This window comes from Zonotrichia albicollis, chromosome W, assembly GCF_047830755.1.
Source record: "Zonotrichia albicollis isolate bZonAlb1 chromosome W, bZonAlb1.hap1, whole genome shotgun sequence".
Lineage (NCBI taxonomy): Eukaryota > Metazoa > Chordata > Aves > Passeriformes > Passerellidae > Zonotrichia > Zonotrichia albicollis.
The window spans coordinates 16,499,550-16,512,460 of record NC_133859.1 but is presented as its reverse complement, the minus strand read 5'-3'; the positions used below and the strand labels follow the sequence as shown (position 1 = coordinate 16,512,460).

General features: G+C 42.2%; 1 protein-coding gene across 3 annotated transcripts in view; it reads right to left on the bottom strand.

Moving 5' to 3' along the window:
- Positions 1 to 207: 207 nt before the first annotated feature.
- LOC141726825 (mothers against decapentaplegic homolog 2-like) overlaps positions 208 to 12,911 on the bottom strand; it is a 95,407-nt gene continuing 82,703 nt past the window's right edge. For all 3 annotated transcript variants that reach the window (XM_074531900.1, XM_074531901.1, XM_074531902.1), the window contains one exon: positions 208 to 2,093. In XM_074531900.1, coding sequence (XP_074388001.1) covers positions 1,970 to 2,093 — 124 coding nt within the window. In that variant the 3' untranslated portion in view covers positions 208 to 1,969. The remainder of the gene's footprint in view (positions 2,094 to 12,911) is intronic.

The window sequence follows — 12,911 nt, the reverse complement described above, 5'->3', positions numbered from 1 at the left end:
TTTGATCAAGAGTAGAAATCTGTACTGGTAAACACACATAGATCCAGAACCTGCACAACAGCTGTATGAGAAGTGATTTCAACATCTAAACTATACCTTTACAGCCACAACATGCAGGAGAGTTGTGCCATTTATTTGGGTGGGTTAGAATAACTCCTAACCTTCAACAGAAAATACAGACAGCAATTAATAAAAACCCAACCATCATGGGAATTAAAAGTTTTATTAGTGTATTCACATGTTAGGCAAATGCAACACGCATGAAGCTTATTTCTTAGGTTCACAAGTTCTACCAATACATTAGTCTAGTGGTAAAACTAGCATAAATTGGTAACTTCTTTGCCAATTTTTGAAAGGTGTCCATCCCACTTTTTCAAGGCTTGATTTTTGGTATTGCTTCTACACCCTAGTCATTTTGGCATAAAAATATCCATCACTATTGTCAATTCAGTTAAAAGATTAAAAGCTGTAACACTGGCCCCATTTTTGTTCTAAAAGCTATCACTAGCTGTACTTACAAAGTACAGTACTAGTGTAATGGATGAAACAATGGGAAAGAGACAAAGACAATCCCGCTACTGCCACAATAACAAAAGAATGACAGACAGCTAGATCACAAAGCTCATTAGTAAGATATATATTTTTCAAGTCAGAATAACCCTTCTATATAGCTTCCCAACCCATCCCCAACCCAGACTTATTTGTAGAATATATTTCAGAATATTTTTATTATGGTGCAGCTGTAGTGTCCAAGGGTTCACAATAACATGCACTGTCACAAAGAACCTAGAAGTTCTCCTTTGCTAGTCATACCTCAGCAACCACTATCCTAGAGGTTTTGCAAAAGCAACTACTTTTAATAACAAGACCCATTAGGACATAATGAATGTGTATGATCTGGTATACAAGTAAGCTATACAAAGCCACACAGATCAGAAATTTAAAATCTGTTACTGAAATATATTAAGAAGATGCATCTATTTAAAACCTATATGAAAGAGTAGTTTACCTTGGGAAAGAGTTTTTCAAGGTATTTAGCTCTAAAAACTAAAACCCATGATTTTTAGTGACATTTGTTCAATGAAAAATACAGATGTAAGGGGTAAGCCAGTAACCTTGTGTACTTAATCCAGTATCCAATGCTATGATAAATTCTCATTCCATGAGAAAAAAACCACTGACTTCAATGATTCAAGATAAACAAAAACGTCTGAAATTACACCATTGCCAGCAATAATGCTGGCATCAGATTCATCAACTCAGATGGGTAGGGAAAAGTAGATTCTCAGTGTGATAGATACTTGGAATTTATAATATTAATTGATTTAGGCCCTGTTAAGTATATAGTGTCTTAAAATTTCACAGATGAATCTCAAGACATTTCTTTCCTTTCCAATTGAGGGATTTTCTTTTTCTTTAAGAAGGCAGCAAAAAGTTGAGCTTTTTATGTTTAGGACAACTCAAAAATCTGCTTATTTAAAAAAGTATAAAAGAATAAGGGCATAGTCTTGGAATTTTATAAGAGATTTACCCAAATCAAAAAACCCCAAGCAACTATGTATGGGAACTAAAATGTAGAACAGCAGAATACTGCGATATTTGAGATCATGATGCATTACCTGTACATATACTTAGTTATTCATGTTATTGATAAACCATTAGGACACTCAATTATATACCCAATAAAAACACCATTAAGAGTCTTGAGAACAGTCCCATCTTCTTTCTGAAGAAGGCATTTCTATACACTAAATTTTCATCTAGTAGCAGAGTATAGGAAACAGAATCCACAAGGTGCTTTAATTGCTGAGACCTCAAGTGCTGTTTTTCTTTTTTTTTCTTTTTAAAAAACCTTTTTAGATAGTAAACAGTTCATGGGGACCACACACAAATACTATGACAAACGAGGTTTTATATTGTCTGTTGATTAGCCTTGATAGTTAGCCCACTGGTAACAGAGGAAGGAGTTTTACGACATGCTGGAGCAGCGTACTGAAGGGGAGCCCATCTGAGTCAATACTTTGTCCAACCATTGTAGAGGTCCATTCAGATGAAGTTCAATCCAGCAAGGAGTGCTTGTTACTGTTTGCCGCCTAGAAAATAAATAATAGGGAAGTCAGAAAGCAGCTTTAGCTACCATAAGATTCTCCATAATATGATCAAATCTGTTTCCATCTGTATCTCATAGACAGAAAGATAAAAATCCACAACCATTACCATAACTGTTACTAAACTTGTTTCAGACAATCTTTGAAGGAAAAAAAACCCAACAAAAACTCCAAAACACTCCATATCTGTAAGACACATCAATAATTTCTGTAAGACACATCAATAATTAGATGCTTGTCCATAATACATTGAGAATATTCTGCTCTGGAGAAAGAGCTTCAGCATTTGCTTCAAGTATGCTTTAAGTACCACACCAAGTGCTTTACATCTAAAAATAAATTCTAAACTGAAGATTGTCCAACCAATGTGGTGTTCATGTCACAGATAGCTGTGTGCAGCTGCATCACAACCTTCAAAGAGTCTGCATGCATAACTGGGTTTGAATTTTGTAGACAATTCCTGAGAAATACAAACTAGAAACCCTTGACTCTGCACTATTAGCATGGTCAAACAGCACAATGCTATGATGATCATAAGGTCTGGCTTTTTTGGAGCAAATGACAAGACAAATGTATAAGGAAACTGCTAGATGTCAGAAACACTGTCAAAACACAGTGTGTGGTTATAATGTGCTAACTGATGATATCTTAAAGGAACAGTAAACTTTTATCTCCAATTTTCTGTAATCTTACATTTCTACATGTGTTTTGCACTGCAACATCCTCACAAAAACAACCAAAGTAAAAATTGTGTTTCCATTGTCTTCAATATAAACTTACCTATAATTTTTCACAATAGAAGCCCTTAATTAAACACCATCTCTCAAGTCTCAGTAAAACTGAAGGGCTGACAATCAAAAAAGTTTCATTCACTCTCCCATATACTGTTGTTTCAGAGACCTGTTGTTCAAAAACTTTCCTTTTCATGCCCAAAGTAAAAAAAATCAGTATCAGACATACTGTGCCTGAAAAATCTTGTTTTTTTCACTATACCTGCTCCAGGCATGGGAATTTTCCCAAACTTGACTGCCAAGACTACTGTTGCTAAAAGAGTTTTTCCTAGTAATTTTAGCTATTCCAAAGTCAAAGCAAGATTAAGATTCAAAGGCAGCAGATTAGTCAGACACAAACCCAGCCCCTTAATTTTTACTGTTGGCACTGCAACCCTTCATTTTAAGGAAATCTATTTATATAAACAGAGGAACTGAAAAGGCAGAAAAATTAAGCTAGAGAGAAGATGAATTTCCAAAGTTGTTGGTGATTTCACATTTTCTAAAAAAAGAAAGCAGCTAGGGTCTGTGCACTTTCAGCACTCTAAAAAACATTGTTTATCTTAGCCCCAAATGTCTGTGCTAAAATAAAGTGATCCAATAGAACAACTTAAATCACAGGAAATAGAATTCCATTTAGTCTCAAATCCTTTCCCAAAGAGGGAAGTTCATTATTTCAATGCTGTTAACTCCCCTACAATGTGTTCCACAACACACTTCCTCAGAATTTTATAACTGGTTCTGTTCAACAACCCTAGCTTTGCACTACACTGGCAGAAGTTGACAAAATAGCAACAGTTGCTTTGCAGCTGTCTCAAAGCTAAAACTCAGCCTCTTCTACCCAGATTTCCAGCTAACATATCACTGTTTGCTGTAATTATATCTCTACTGAACTCTCTTCAGAAGATGATCCTAGACCTGAATAGTTCTTGTGATAACGTGAACACTTGACTGCTGATCTGAACTTCTACAACCATCCTCAATTCTAGCCAACATATGTTGAGCCAAAAGCTATAAACTGTTTTGTCTACCAAGCTTATAAGCGTGGTAAATAAACAAAATGAACCACTTTGCCATACCTGTGCATTTACACACATAGCATAAAATATAAGTAATGCTCTGGCTTTGCCCAGGCCTGTTGTATAAGAAACCTTTTTGACATAATGATGAAGCACAGAAATTTTAACAAGAATGATGGATTTTACAGTGTCTCCTAGTCTATTTTGTGTTTTGGTTTGAAAGACAGGTGTCTGCTAAGGAAGGCAGGAGCCTCCCTTGGAATGGAGAGTGTAAACTCCCTCCCTCCGAATTATTATAATTTTGAAATAAAGGGGCTCTCAGGAAAAGATATGAGGATAGGGATAACAGTTCTTTACTAGTATGTAAAAAAAGGTATAATAGATGATATGTACAAATTCGTGCTGAGGCTACAGTAATCTCGCCTGATGAAAATCCTAATATACACCAAAGGAGGGTTCCAGGAAATTCCCTCTGATGGGATTACAGCGATATGCACCAAAATCCTAGCCTGAATATTAGTCTCCAGAAATGTTGATTCCAGAGGATTATTTGTCTGACCAAATCCCAGTGATATGCATCATCGATAAGATAAATATGTGTCTCCTAGAATGTATATTGAAGGAGATTTTCCTCTAACAAGGCGAGTTATTTACCAGTTTCGGGAAACTCTCAGCAAGAGTGGCAGCAAGAAAGGAAACACTACATAAATATGCTAAAAGGATAAGATCAACGATAAAAAAGCAAGAAACCCTCCCCGGCCACCCTCGGAGCTTGGAAATATATAAAAAAGACTTTGTGAGAGCTGTCTCTTCATGATGCACAGTGGAGAGGAGCCATAGTAGCCCCCCCCCCCCCCCACGCTGTTAGCCTACTTCAGCACCATCTGATCTTTGCTTGTGGCTTTTTTTTTCAATTGTATTTTAATTATGGAACAAATTCTCCTCTTTAATCAAATTGGCTAATTCATTTATAACAAAGGCAAACAAAAGAACAACAACTATGGCATTAACAACAAACAGAACCAGGGATCCAGAAACAGCCTTCTCAGCTGCCAGCACTTTCCCCTTTGGTGCAGTTACTGTCACAGCTGGCAGGAATGAGCAAAAATTCCGGGGTGGTGGACGAGATGTATCAGAAGGTCAGCGGCGATAGCTGGAACTTCAGGATGGCGCAGGCTACAGTGTGGAGAAACCCAGAGGAGTACCAAAGAAACAGCAGGGGTGGGGCAGCGACAGCCTGGCGCTGAGAAGAGCAGGGAGAGACGAAGTTCAGGATTTCCCAGGGCACGAGAGTATATGGTGAAGGTCCCACAGGACTGAGCTCCCCGCAGTAAGCAACAGCCTGGCTGTCCTCCTCCGATGCCAAAGAGCAAGAGAGAGAATCCCCAGCTCCCCAGCCCTCATCATTTACCTGCCTCTATTCTCTTGGTATCTCTGTGGTCCAGTCCCGCCTCCTCCCCCCACCCCCGAGAAAACTTCCAAAGACCAGAGGCGTTCCACTCCTGACATCTCAAGCACCCAGTCATCAGTATTTCTTAGCAACTCAATGGGAAAAAATCCACAAGTAACAAGGAAAGCAAAGGAAAGCAAAGGAAACCCCAACCCCCAATATTTTGACAATTCAGATTACATTAATTTAAATTCAAGGTTGTGTTTGCAGGAGTATTGGAATTAAATACCAGTATAGCTGGATGGAACGTGCCTGGGCTCGTCTGGCTCTTGCTGCTTGACCAAAGGCGGCAGCTGTGGTGGTTTCACCTCAGAGACACCTTTGGCTAGCTGGATGCTGCAGCTGGGCGCTTGGGAAAAGTCCAGGCATGCAGGAGCTCAGGTTTACCTCTGGTGGAAAGGCTTTTAGGCGAGGTGAAGGAAAAAGAGTCGGGTTCTGCTGGAGGGTTTCGATCCAGAGCTTTATTCCAGGCACACAGGCCTCTGAATACAGCAACAGCTCCAACAGAACAAAAAAAACCTGCGTGGTTGCTGTGTCTTTTAACCCCAGGGAGAGGGGGAGGGAAGGGGTAGGGATCCCATCAACCAGTTAAGGGGGGGGGAAGTCTCAGGGGACAAATGACACCTGGATGGCCCAATGTCCCAAGGGCTGAGAAGCATCTTTTGAACTTCGCCAATCGCCAGTCACACAAAGCCCTTTCTGGAATGCCAAGATTGACAGACAGCACTCAGCAAGGGGAAGGGAGGGGTTATTGGCACACCTGGGGAAAGAACCCGGATGGACAGGCTATTACATCACACTGCAACACAGGAGCAACCTCGTCTTGCTTTAATCACAACTGCAGCATAACTTACAGGTTTTGTGCATCAATACTTTAATAGCATAATTTTAAATAGAGATGTAAAGAAATTAGTTCAGCATTATGCCAGTAATCAGTTTCTGTGGTGTTCTGGCAGTGTTTGCACTGCAGTTTTTTTAATCCTGTGATCTCTCAACAGACTGCTAACAATCAACATTCTCCCTCCTTAGAAACAAATTTACCAAAGGGCTCCTCACTGTTTTAACTCAGCACTTACACTCCATTCACTTCAAGTTGTCTCCATATAATCTGACTGATAAAGCCCCTTCTGTTCTGATTTGAATATTGTATTTAAGTATGTGTAAATGTACACATACTTCTTTTGAGACAAATCTGAGAGGAATGACGGATTTGTCTTTACAAATGAACTGTGGGTCTGCTGGTAGATAAAACTAGCACTGAGAGATAAAAAAAACAATGGGAAGGATTCCACTGATTGATGAATGGACAAAGATATTTACCTTTACAAACAAATTGTAGGTTTGCTGATAAATGAAATTAGATATTGAAAGATGAAAGAAACAATGGGGAAAACCCCCAAATTCCATAAGAATTAAAAATTTTAAAAAGGAGGATTATACATTAGAGGGAAATCTTGAGTATCAGGCATTCCGGGAAGTCTGTACCTCTCAAGTACCTCAGCCAATGGGGAAAGAGAGAAGGGAAATGCGGCCAGGAAATTAGGATAAAAAGGAGGGTGCGTCCTCTAAAAATTTGAGAGATCCCAGGGGAACCCCCATGGCCTCTCCCTTTATTCGAATAAAGTAAAAGGATTCCTCTGTCTCCTTTTTGGACATAAACCTCTGATGTTTGTGGATTAATTTTCCTGACAACTGGGGCCCCTTTCCGGAATCTTTACACCATCCGGGGTGGTGGGCAGTGAGTGGAGCTGGAGGCGCACCTCACCCAGTTTTGGTGTTCAGCTCCCCTTGGTGGCGGCCGGCACCCAGAGATTGATTGGGTTCCCGAGACTGTCCAGGAGAAAGACGAGTGGCGGACCAGGGGGGGTGCATGAAGAGTCCACAGGGAAAGACCACTGAAAATCTCACCAGTGAGTAAAATGGGATCTTTGGGGAGCAAACTTCGGAGGGCACCCATGGAGGGTAGCACAGGTAAACCTGAGAGGGCATCCCTGGAGGGTAGCACACGTGAATCAAGACACCCATTGAGGGTTGCAAGGGTAAAGCTGGGAAGGGGCCCTGGAAAAGGGATGATGATCCCATAATACCCCCAGAGAGTCCCTTGGGGAGAATGCTGGGGTCTTGGAACAGATTATGTTATGAACAAAAATTCTGTTAATTTCTTTTGTGAGAAAAAGTTACAAAAAGGCAGCCAGATCACTGTCCCTGCCAAAGTTATGCTTGTTTTGTTATTGTAATCACGGGTCGTTGTAGCTAATCGCTCCTTTTGTATTAGCAGAGCCTTGCCCGAGGCTAAGGTGCACTTTTCCCAGAATGGTGAAGAAACCTGAGAGGGTGGGGGGGGGTATGCAAAGTGACTCCAGGACCAGCATGCTGTGGGAGAATACGGCTCCAAACGTACTGAGAAAACCCCCAAAACAACGAGCCACCTAAGAGTTGAGAGACTGGAGTGATGTCTGGACGTGAGGAGCCGAGTGCTGAGCCTGCAGAGACGCTGGAAACCTTCGTTGTTCCTCACCCTGTCTTTGAGAGCCCCCGGGCCAGGTCTGGGAGGAAGCGAGACTCAGACCAAAACAACATCTGAAGGGATCACCATGCCCTAAAGGCTCCCACGAGGACCTGATCCCCAGCTCTGCCCCTAGTGGACAAAGCTGCGCATATCCTCCTCCTCTGAGTCGCCCTGGGAGACGCGACGGGAGACTGCAGCCCCGCCGAGCTGCCCAATCCTGAGCTGATCACTTTTCATAAAGGCCTTAAAAAGGAGAAGAAGTCTCCTGGCCCTGTTTATTTCAGATTATACATTCACCCAGTGGTAACTATGGAGATCATGGTAAAATATTGCTATTTTGTGTGGCCAGAGTATAAGTTGCCAAAGGTGCTTATATGGCCACCTCATGGAACAGATATAATTAATTTTTGTTGAATTTTGTGGAGGTATTTAAAGGAGAATTGGAAAGGATAAATTGAAAGGGCATGTGGATTGATATGGATTAGACAAGGAACAGGAGAAATCTATGTGTTAAGAAAAAAAGGGAGAAGAAGAAAAAGGGAAGTAAAACGGTGAGAATTGGGATGTTTTTCAGCACCTTCTCCTGTCTTGTCCTGCAGTGTTGCCAGCTGACCCAGGGCCATCTGAAGGCCCCTTATATCCTCAACTCCCAGAGTAAAGGGATCAGGGAAATGCTGTTCCTACAGCCCCACCTGAGAATAATAAGTGTAGGGGGAGGGGTGCAGCATATCGTATCTCCCCCTAGAACTAGAAAAGGAACTCAATTTAGAACATCAAAAGCCCCCCCGGACCCAAGAGACGGGTACACCAGATGCCACTCCGCCAGGTTCCTTCGGAGGGGGTCAAGGGGGAGGGTTTGGGTTTGTAATTGTGTGTACCACTTACTATCCAGGATATAAGTGTTATGAACAAAAATTCTACCAAATTTTTTTGTGAGAAAAGGTTACAAAAATCAGCCAGATCACTGTTGCTGCTGAAGTTCTGACTGTTTTTTTATTGTAATCACGGGTCGTTATGGCTAATTGCTCCTTTTGTATTAGCAGAGCCTTGCCCGAGGCTAGGTTGTACTTTTCCCCAAAATAGTGAAGAGATGTGGGGGGGGGCTATGCAAAGTGACTCCAGGACCAGCATGCTGTGGGGGACTACTGCTCCAAACGTACTGAGAAAACCCCAAAAACAACGAGCCAACTAAGAGTTGAGAGATTGGAGTGATGTCTGGACGTGAAGAACGGAGTGCTGAGCCTGCAGAGAGGCTGAACACCTTCGTAGTCCCTCTCACCCTGAGCACAGGAGTCGTCCCGAAACCGAGAGCGGACGGGGAGAAATGGCGAAAACTAACATCTGAAGGGGTCATCATGCCCTAAAGGCTCCCACGAGGACTGGACCTCCCAGCTCTACCCCTAGTGGACAAAGCTGTGCATATCCTCCTCCTCCTCCTCGTCGCCCTGGGAGAGACGACGGGAAGCTGCAGCCTCGTCTGAGCTGCCCAATCCTGAGCTGATCACTTTTAATAAAGGCATTAAAAGGAGAAAGTCTCCTGCCCTGTTTATTTCATAAGAGGGTTGAAAAAAAGAATTACCCCCATATCTGGATGATCCCATAGGGGTAAGGGAAAAGATAGAGGAGTATTTGGGAAATGTGGATTATACATGGAAGGATTGGGATTTTCTTTTGGGGATTTTGTTTGGGCAAGCTTTGCAGAAAATATTAAGAGAGTTTACTCCACCTTCAGGAGTTAGGTTGTTGCCGTATGTGGATGATTTGCTTTTATCAGGGGGACAGGAAAAGGCGGTTGAGGAGGCTACTGTAAAGCTGCTTAATTTTCTCGCTAAAAAAGGATTTAAGAGTGTCCAAAATGAAGGAGCAGTTAGTAGGGGAAAAAAAAAAGATGCCAAATATTTGGGACACATTCTGACTAGAGGGTTACGGTGTATTGATCTAGAAAGAATACGAGGGATTTTATAAGTACCATTACCCCAGAAAAAAAAGAAGTTACGGCAGTTTTTAGGGTTGGTGGGATACTGCCGAGCATGGATTGAGGACTTTTCTGTTGTGGCCAGTCCTTTATATGACTTTTTAACCCAAGATAGTCCTAATGTCACGGTATTGACACCAGAAGGAGAGCAAAGCTTTAAAAAAAATTAAAAGACAAATTGCTAAATGACCCAGTCTTAGCTCTTCCAGACTCAGAAAAGGAATTTGAACTATATGTGGATGTTAAACAAGGTTATGCTAAAAGAATTTTGGTGCAAGAACATGGGAGAACACAGCGGCCTATTGCTTATTTTTCTAAACTGTTAGACTGGGTAGCCAGAGGCTGGCCCCATTATCCACAGAACTGTGCAGCCACAGCTCTGATGGTGGCTGAGGTCCAAAAGCTGACAAGGGAAAGGTATCTGATAGTGAAAATTTCAACTCTGATTAAAGCTTTGTTGACTGAAAGAGCCTCTAAGTGGATGACCAGCACTCAGTTATTACAGTCTGAATCTTGTTTAATGGAACAAGAGGATTTAGAATTTAAAAGTGGGAAAGGGTCCAACCCAGCCTCCTGTTTGAATGGCCCTGAAGGGGGAGGGAGGGGCAGAAAGAAATCCATGACTACATTCAAGTGATAGATCTACAGACCCGGGCTAGGGAAGATTTGCAGAATGCTCCCTGGCCTGAGGGAGAAAATGTGTTTAGTGATGGGTCTTCAAGGGTGGTAGAAGGGAAACGATGTACAGGATACTCGATTTAGTGAATGGAAAGCAATTAAAGGAAGGGGGGAGGTTACTGCCCACCTGGTCAGCTCAGACAGCAGAGCTGTATGCCCTTGTGAGAGCCTGTGAATTATACCAGGACAAGACAGTGAATGTTTTTTACTGATTCTAAATATGCATATAGGGTGATCCATGCATTTGGGAAACTATGGGGAGAAAGAGGTTTTTAACCTGCAGGGGAAAGACGCTAGCTCATGAGAACTTAATCTCTTGCCTATTGGAGGTGGTGAGCTTACCAAAAAAAGTTAGTGATAATACACATCAAGGCACACCAGACAGGGTGCTCAGAGGAGGTAATAGGAAGCCGACTGGCTGATAAAGAAGCTCGGAAAGCTGCATTGCTGCCAGAAACCTCTAAGAGCCTCCCTTTGCTCCCAGTAACTGCACCGCTGCCAGAGAAACTGTCTTTTCCACCAGAGGAACTTGAGATAATTTAAAAGAGTGGGGCAGAGGAAAGAGGGGGTAATTGGTTTACAAGGGATGGTAAACAGTGGATGCCAAAAGCTCTGGCCTTACAGCTGTTAAAACAACTTCATGAAGGGAGTCATTGGGGCTCTCGAGGACTGGCAGAAGCCTTCCTCAAAACATATGCTGCTGTGGGTCTTTTTATTCTGGCAAAGTGAGCTATTGTGAGTTGTTTGATTTGTGCTAAAACCAATAACAGACTTACAAAGAAACTTGCCAGGAGAGGGAGGCCTTGGGCTGTACATCCCTTCCAGAGATGCCAGGTGGATTTTACTGAAATGCTCTGAGTGGCAAGATTTAAATATCTTCTGGTAATATTATGTCAGTTAACAGGGTGGCCAGAAGCATTTCCAGCCTTTTCAGCAACTACAGGATCAGTTATAAAAGTATTTTTGAAACAAATAATTCCAAGATATAGGATTGTGGAAGCAATAGACTCAGATAGGGGAAATCATTTCACAGGAAAAATTCTTCAAGGAGTTGTAGATGCTGACAGTCTGGTCAGAGAGAAAGTCAGATAAATTTTTCCAGGCATTGCTCTGGGGAGTTTTGAGAAAGCTCAGAGAAAGAATTAAAACAATCCTTAATCTTTGCAGATGGTGTTGTTTACTTGTAAGATGTTTACAAGAAGGGTGTTGTTCCTAATTAGCCAATGATGTGAGGGGTGTTGATTGAGGACCGATCAGGTCCAACTTTGTCAGAACTGTCTATAAAAGAATGTGATGGCTAATAAACTCCGCATTTGCCTTCTGAGACCATAGGAGTCTGTGTCGCTTAATTCATCCATCCGAAATAGAACAGCGACATCTGGTGAACCTCCTACATTTAGCGCAGCCAAGACTGACGAACAGGAGTCCGGTAACCTCCAACGTTCATTGCAGCCAAGACTGATGACTCGGAGTTGCCTTCCATACTCCAATAAGAGAGGTATGGTGATTTTCCCCTCATCCTCCCAGAGGGGGCTGGTCCTTTGTGACCAACGGGTAGTGGAACCGGCCTAGTAGCTGGTTGGGACAGGTCCCCAGCATGCAAGAGTTTGTATTCTGGAGGAAACCACTGCTTAGGTAGGCTGCTGGGGAAAGCTTCCCTACAAGATGGGGAATCAAACCTCTGCAGAGGAACAAATTGCGCTTTCTGTATGGAAGAATGAATTACCACATGTAATGGGTTAAAACTTGAGGTTTGTTCATCAAAGCTGACAAAGTTATTCCAGTAAGACTGTTGCACCACCTCTAGTTGTTTGCTTAAGTAAATTTCCAGACTTAAAAGGATAAGGAAGGTGAAACCAAAGACAATGGGTTTCACAAACATTTGTTTATCTGTTTAGTAAACTGTTAATATGGGTGGGGGGTTTGCTATGATTGATAACACAGTATCAGCTTATCCACTCAGTAAACCTAGGATTCCAGGAACTCAGCAGATTGAGCCTAAAATTCCAGGAATCAGATAAACCCAGCAAATAAGGAAAATACCGGCCTTCATCTTCAGACCTCCGGGAGATAGACTATGACCACCTAGACACGAAAGAAGAATACGCAGAGTACTACACATCAGCCCGGAAGCAGGACTGTATAAGAACTCCACAAAATATCAGAAGAGTGCGGCAGTGGTAGAGCGGGGACTCTCCTGTCGCCCTGCGTGCCCGGGGCGCTGACTTTGCCTATTATCGCTTGCTGTATCAATTAATAAATTTCATTTTATTTGGACTTATTAGTCGGTGATTAATCCCCCACCGCAACTAACCCATAACAGCACACATGGGAATTGCTATATTAGATCATTCCATGCACGCCCTGTTCTGCTGGGCAAAGGCTCGTATTTTTGGTAGACA